This window comes from Puntigrus tetrazona, chromosome 3 (assembly GCF_018831695.1).
Source record: "Puntigrus tetrazona isolate hp1 chromosome 3, ASM1883169v1, whole genome shotgun sequence".
Taxonomy (NCBI): domain Eukaryota; kingdom Metazoa; phylum Chordata; class Actinopteri; order Cypriniformes; family Cyprinidae; genus Puntigrus; species Puntigrus tetrazona.
The window spans coordinates 22528876-22536893 of record NC_056701.1 but is presented as its reverse complement, the minus strand read 5'-3'; the positions used below and the strand labels follow the sequence as shown (position 1 = coordinate 22536893).

Genomic DNA, 8018 nt, shown 5'->3' with positions numbered 1-8018 from the left:
GTTCTAGTGCCCTAAATTTGACACACATTTAAAACTCATGAAGTCTGCACAATTAGCAAGCCTTTTTTAAAAGCTTTTGTCACCCATGCATTTTTAATGCTGTAAGTTGGCGGCCTCTGCATATTTAACAGTGTCTCTTCTCTCATCCTTTGTTTTGTATTGGAGATGCACATGTGCGAGGTGGGGCCTCCCCCTCGGGCGTCTTTGTGGAGTGACAGTAACCAAACAAAGCCCCCTGTCTCTCAGGGTGATGTCATTTTGGGTCCCCATCCCCCTGCGTGGGCCAGGAGTGTGTGTTTATGTGGGTGTCATTAAACTTTCGCATGATTCATGGGAGCTGTTTGGAAGCATCCATGCATTGAGACAAATGATGTGTGTGTATAATGAGAAGTGTGTGTGTGTGTGTGTGTGTGTGTATCGCGCTCAAGTAAAGATGCTCACTCATACAAACTCATCAGAAGTGACTCAGATGTCTGAGACCCATATATACGCTGTCATTTCTTTTGATTGATTTTCTCTCTTTTCTTTTCCTCGCTTTCTTTGTTCATGGTGTATATTTCTCACATTTTCTTCACAGCTGAGAGCAGCACTGAGGTGTGATATCACAGCTGAGGAAATTGCTTTAACCTGCGTGCATCCCTAGGTGAATGCAAGAGAGGCTGTGTCTAATGTGCCGTTCTTCTCTGCAATTGTTGTGTAAAAAAAAAAAAAAGTCTGTCTGTTCGCTTTATTTAAAATATAAAGCAAATTTTATTTTAAAACAGCTTTTTTTTTAATATTTAGTCAGTGTCTTTTAAGTATCTTAAGTATCTTTTCCTGAATGCGGATGTAAGCCTATGGCTGAGGCTTCTGGTTTGTTAGACTCTGTAGGTATAGTAACCAGTAAAACTGTTTGTACTACAAACCAGTGTGCTCATAATTAAGAAAATACATTAAAATTAATAAGATAGGACCCACCGATTTACAATATCAAGCGGTAAAACAAACAAAAAAAGATTTTGTATAGTTAAAAATAGCTGGATGCGGATGAGACCGGAAGCTATACCCATAGAAATTTTTGTTAGGCATAACATATGATTTGGTGATTGGTTCACATGTAGTGTCAATTACATTCATTGCTTGGTACTGTTTATTAAATGTGTTGTCTGTATTAAGGTCAGTGCACCAAAATGTTCTTTGTACTTGTAGTTCATTTGTATTTTTTCTAATTTAATTTATACAATGTATAAAAACATGAAATACAACCAATGAAGTCTTCTTCTCAGAACGAATGATTCTTTTAAGAGAGTTGTTTTTAGTGAATGAAGCACGGACAGCATGACCAATTTTTATGCAAATGACCCAAATCATTTCTTTTCAGTATATTAAAGGGATAGTTCATTCAAAACTATTGGCATTAATTACTCGCCCCCTCATATGGAACACTTTTGTATAAAATTGTACTCATGTATAAACGGTTGAATGATGGTACATGGACTACTTGATTGGACCTTGAACATGGTAAGACCCTTGCTGTCTATACGGAGGGTCAGAAAGCTCTTAATTTGTGTTCATTTTCTGGGTGAACTATCCCTTTAAATACATACAGTACGGCTAATGGATTCTTGAGTGATTGACTCTTTTAAGAGTCTCTTTTTATTGAACCCAACACATATCATGATCAGCTATCTTTTTAATGAATCGTGAATATACAGCACGACCAGTGAGGACACTTAAGCAAATGACTCATTAAGGAAGAGTTTTTTATTGGAACATCAAGCAGATACATCATGATGAGCGCCTTCTGATTTTCCCACAAACGATTATTGCACCTATTCTTTCTAGTGCATCAGTACAATATATGTATACGGTGCAACCAGTCCTATTTCTAACCAAGTGACTCTCACCATTCCAGCATTCGACAATAAAATTGCTTATATTCAATGAAATCATTAAGACATATCTAGCTCTTAATGAAAGTCACCTATCTGGTGTCACATCTTAAGACATGTAGCATAATCTAGTGACTCTTCCCCAAATGACGCAAAGCTAAATGATGCTTTTCCCTGAGGATCAGAGTGAAATGTAATCTCATAAATGTGCGTTTTTGAAAACGTTCTTCATGGGTCACATTACCATCTTAATCTGCCAGACCAACAGGAAGGAAGGCGTCTGCACTGGGCTAAGACGATTGGCTTTCCACTTCGTGATGTGTTTGGATGTGTACGGATATCAGCGATGAGAAGAGGGGGTGCTGTATCATAGTGTTTGAAAGTGGGTCGGTCTAATGAGTTAAAGATAATGTCTTTACGGCATAAATAGTCTACACACACACACACACACACACATATTGGTCTTGTACTCTAGAGGCCTAAAACATTCATCTTAGCTTCTGTCTGTGCATTTGTGTGTACAAAAGAGTGAGTGTGTGTCCACACGAGAAGCGTCTGTCTGGATTTGAAGGGATTTTCAGCGTAGTCTAATGTGTGCGACTATTGGACATGATTGATCTATTGTTTATTGAGAAACAAAAGGCTGAGTGTCTCGGTATTCTGACTAAGGACATTAACACTCGGTTGTGCTTGCCTGTCCGTACAATACATTACAGGCTTTTTTTTTTTTTTTTTTCACAATGCAGAATGACAACATAGTGAGCTTGTGCACTAGTGCTTGTGTGTATGATAACGCATGGCATAAGGACGGCGTTGTGACAGCATGGAGGGGCGGGGGGATGTATTTAATGAGTCATCGCAGATGTGAGCTCTGTTCTCCTCACTCCAGGGCAAGTGCGTTAGGCTGTTGAGGTCATCCATCATCTGCGTGCGTGTGGGTGAGTGGGTGGGTTTTTGTATCCACGAGGACTGGTGGGCTTCACTGCCAGGCAGATATATTAGAGAGTCATGTTCATTACCAAGACAGATATGCTCATGCAATTACCATGGTAATGACTTTGCTTGCTTTTGTGGAAATGCTGCTCTGTTTTTGTTGGATTTCTAAGAGGAAACTGATACAAATACAAATTCAGATGCAAAAGATTTTATGGGTAGGGATACGTAATATCGAATGCTATATTGTCCAGTTGTATCTATTTTTGAATGTTACGAACATAAAAATAATAAATGTAATATTGGAAGCAGATAATATTAGGAATATTTCACAAGTTAATCGTTTGTACATTCTGATGCCTACTGAAAAAAAACAGTAAAATTTAATAAATGTAATAAATACTGTATATATACACTGAAAAAATGGTGTAGACACAATTTTCACAGAGAATTTTTAAATTAATTATAAAGAAAGAAGTAACACACGGAATTTACACATTAAATTTTGAAGAATTAAGACGATGATACTATTTTGTTGGTTTATTTACAAGTTCAGAAATCGTAAACATTTTTACAGTGTATGTGTACACACTTTAAAGACTCTTCACAGCAATGCCATAGAAGAACCACTCAGTCAAAGGTTTTTTAAAGGACCATCTCTTTCTAATCCTTTTATCATCTGATGAACATGCTTGTGCCACAACAAACCTTTTGTAAAACAAAGGTGTTAAAGTTAATTTATAGAAGCATTTAGACAAAAAAAAGGTTCTTCCATGGCATTGCGAAGCGTTTTTATTTTTAACAGTGTATTATTATCCTTTCATAATCTGTACAAGAAATATAAAAAGACCAATATACGTCGGTTTTTAATCATAAACATGGCATGTCTTTGCATTCCTAATTTTGATATCCATTCATATCGCTCCCAGTTGCGGGACCTCATCTGGCTTTAAAGTTAATTTATTTAAGGGTTCATTACCCCCTAAATTCTCCCGTTGAGAGCCCAGAAAACATTATATAGTCATTTGCACGACTTTGATGGCAAGTCTAATGTTGTTGTGGGGGTTCTTGTGATGAAGTCATGGACTGTGCGTGTTAACATCATGTCTCTCATCTTCAGAGAAGGTCATATGACTAAACGGCATGACAAGCACTTGACCGTGTCATTCTTTTGACACTCACACGTCCACATCCGACAGCGGCCCTGATGCAGCGTACTTCCCCATAAAGAGGCCGCAGAAACCTCAGAGGTAGAAGTGGGATAAAGCGAGGGATGACCTGCGGTGAGACGAGCGCGGCGAGAAGCCACTAACCGGGAGACTCACTAGAATAGATAATCGTATAAAAGTGGAGAGATTACAGAGTGTGACCAGCGGACGACTGCAGTGGTTCGCTCGATGTGTGATTTCCACTTCTCTGCAGCATGGTTTCACTCTCATTTCCATGGTGACAATGAGGACCTCTACTGACGCAGAGCTAAATTTATACCAGCGGCGCTTTTTTACGGCCTGCAGTTTTGAGCTTGCAGACATGGCTGAGTGAAATTACACATTGCTCACAAATCAGCAGGATCATATGGGTCGGAGCTAAAGTGCATTTCACCCTACCTAACCTCAGCACGTTTGTCTGTGTGATGTCACAGGGGGCGGAAATACCCATTCGAGGGTTTTGCAGTGCTCAGTCATCACACATGACGTGTGGAAGAAGAGCTAACCGCAGAAGAAAGAGTTGATCTGAGTTTTATCGAGCAGTCGATACCCTCTTTGGTTGATCAGACACCATTTCCACTACAATTGACCAAATGACCTAAAAGAATAGTTGAACAATAATTAAACATTTGCTGAAAATATACTCACTCTCAGGCCTGGCAAAATGTAGATGAAATCAGAAAAAAACGTAGCATTACATCACCATTAGATCACATGCAGTGAATGGGTGCCGTCATACTGAAATGTTAAATAGCTGATAAAAACATCACAATAATCCACAAGCAAGCCACATGATTGCAGTCCATCAGTTAACACCTTGTGAAGCAAAAAAAAAACCCAGTTCGTAATACATTAAAGCACTCTCTCCAATAAAAAAAAAAAAAAGAATTAAAAATTCCCCTTTTGTCCACACATATCAAAATCCAGTGACATATTTCACTTAATCTGTAGTTTGGACTGTTTTTGCTTGTGAATGGTGCTTAATCTGTGTATATTTCCTGATTCAGACAAAAAATTTCACTGGAGAAAGCAATATTATGGACAGACGACTCATATTTTAGCAAAGAGCTGCAAGTTGTCTTACTGATGTATTTTTATTTTTAACACTGAGCATTTTCCTTTACAAGACCGGAGTGGCGTGAATGACTGTTTGGATTCTCATTCTGACGGCACCCATTCACTGCAGAGGCTCCATTAGTGAAGGAATGATGCAATGCTGAATTTCTCCAACTCTATTCTGACGAACAAAAAAATTCAAATGTAGAGTAAATTATCAGCAAAATTTCATCTTTGGATGAGCTTCTCCTTTATTATTATCCAAAGATTACTTCTGCAAAAGAGAACTAACATAAGATTTAATTTTATGCAATATTTTGTACGTTCTATTACAAAACGTCAGGCCATACTGGTAATGCTGTACAACAATATATTTTTGTGTGTTTCATAAGCCACATACGCCTCATTAATTTTTTCAAAATAGCTAATCTATTAAGCAGATTAACCACATTTGGTTTCTATTCCCAAATGTTAAAATGATCCTGTATTCAATTAAGTGCCCACATAGTGCGGTCATAGTCAGTCACCGGATCCCACATTTACCCCTCATAGGTGTCTTGGGATACTGTTTCCTGACAGACATTTGAACAAGACACCATGTAGACCCGCTAAATGTAACTTAATACTAATAATGAAGTTGCTTACCCTATTGGCTCACAATCATAATCCACACGTACCTCGACCAGGCCAGAGGTCTGACGGTGTCTGTCCTAATAAGTGCCTTTGATTAAAGACTCTTAAATGCAGTGTGTGTTTTCATGAAGAGATGACTTCTTTTGTGCTTTCCAGCTGGGCAATTTGAAACCATGCTACAGCTGGCCAACTGCAGACCTAAATGAGAACAAGACACATGCCAACTGTAACCGATACAGCACAGAACTTTAGTCTCAGGTTCTTCCTTAATGAATTTTCATGCTTTTGAATTTATATTTATATTTTATAATGTTAATTCTATTTGACTTTTTACATTTTATTTTGCACTTTTTTATTATTTGTTTTATTTACCCCATATTTCCACAGTTTTTTAAAACAAATGCCAATACACAAAAGGTCTTCGACATTCATTACAAAACTGTATTCACTTTTAAAAATTTATGTTCCCAAAAGGGTGTTTTTGCAGGGGATCTGACAATAACAGAATCACTTCGGATTCCTTTCAGTGAATAGTTCTGAACTATTTTTTGCTTAGTTTGAAAAACTCCAGTACCTTTTAAGCTATAAAGACTTTTTTTGTGCGACGGGAAGTTTCCATAGGTGTTAAAGCTTCTTTACGGGAGATGTCAACAAAACAACCATATTAGAAATGCGGTAAGAGTTTAAGTTTTCACTAGCTTAGTAAGTTCAGCGGGTGCAGTAGGCATTCTTTGATATTAATTTAAACGCTTTAGGGATAATAGCCTTTTAAATGCAATGGTGCATATAAATATTGCGATATCTAGACGCGTGGCACAAATGAAGTGGTAGCTGATAAACACAGTGGTACTGTTACCAGATAAAGTAGCCTAAATAGCCGAACAATTCTTCAACATGAAGAATGCATCACATTTTGACCTGTGCGATTAAAACTAATGGAAAGGCGTCTTCAAATACTAGTTTTTGTGGGTTATCCGGTGTTAGTGTATGAGCTTGTGACTGCAATTGCTGCGATTCAAAGCAATTGAGCAATATCTCTTGACACCACCAATAACACACGCACTCAGCTGCAGAGAAGGCGGGTGGAGAGAGAGAGAGAGAGAGAGAGCGAGAGAGAGAGAGAGAGAGGGTGTGTAGTCTGTAGTCTATGTGGGAGCGAGGGAGCGCAGTATTTGTGCGGACTCGAGGCGCAGAGACACTCGGTACCGTGAGAGAAAGCCTAATACGGATTCCACTGAACCGGTCAGGGATCTCCAGGCGCGAAATCCTCATCAGCATCGAGTCGTGTGCGACAGGAGCGCGTTTCCTTCAGACCTGCTGCGGTAGAGACGATTCATTTATATGGTTTAGCATCTCGGCAGAGACTGATTTATACAGCCTATACATATGCATTAATAAGATATACCTGCTGCCGTTTTCATCTTTTGCGTCTGATTACATTGCGTCTAATTAACTCATCGGTCGAGGCTTCGTTGACAGCGGCAATGGTAGTAGTAGTACACATATAGCCGCCTTCCCGAGCTGAAGGACTGCAGTGGAGGACGGGTTTCCCTGGGATACGTTTGGGGTTTTTTTTTCTTAGCGTAGTAAGGACTTGATCAGCATCCACTTGTGTAACGGGAACGCTGAACATGGCCGTGTTTTATTCTTGACACCTCAACACACACGGAGAAGAATTTCTTCAAGCGTTTTCCAAACCGCGCTGGAATCCAGCATCACCCAGCTATAATGTAGACGCTCACGTCCACACGGTCATCATCAGCGTTCATTATTGAGTATTAATTAGGATCAACCCAGGGCCTTCTTGCGATTTCTGTCATCAAAATGCCGGCTGGAATGAAGCCTCTTGAAAAATTCTTGAAGAAACAGACCAATGCGCTCACTCGGGCGGGCGGTTTTGGGGAGAAGGCCACCGGCACCGGGGCATCCAGGCGGCGGGCCAGCCTGTCCCGTGTGGTGCCGTTCTTCAGGGAGACGTCTCCGGAGAGCGGCCCGGCGAGGGAGGTGTTCAGTCCGGAGACCGAAGAAGCGCCGTGCTGGCCCTCCGCCACTGCGGACATCAGGAGTCCGTCGCTGTCCAGCGACGAGCAGAGCTCCGAGGCGAGTCTGGACACGAACTGGACCCCGCTGCCTGCGGACACCGCGGAGAACCTGGCGCTGGCGCTGCTGGACAGCGTGGCGGGAAAGCGGTACGCCACCTGCACAGGTGAGACGAGTCCACTGATCACGCTCTGCTTACAGATCTTCTCTGGCGGGTCTTTGATGAGCGGGTCATTTGCTGTAGGCATTGCCACGGCGCACTGTGGTGGGGTACGAT

General features: G+C 40.5%; 1 protein-coding gene across 1 annotated transcript in view; it reads left to right on the top strand.

The window, feature by feature from the left end:
• The first annotated feature begins 6798 nt into the window (after positions 1 to 6798).
• Positions 6799 to 8018, top strand: part of rapgefl1 (Rap guanine nucleotide exchange factor (GEF)-like 1) — a 37271-nt gene continuing 36051 nt past the window's right edge. Inside the window, exon 1 of the mRNA XM_043228524.1 lies at positions 6799 to 7907. Within this exon, the coding sequence (XP_043084459.1) occupies positions 7526 to 7907 (382 nt within the window). The 5' untranslated portion in view covers positions 6799 to 7525. The remainder of the gene's footprint in view (positions 7908 to 8018) is intronic.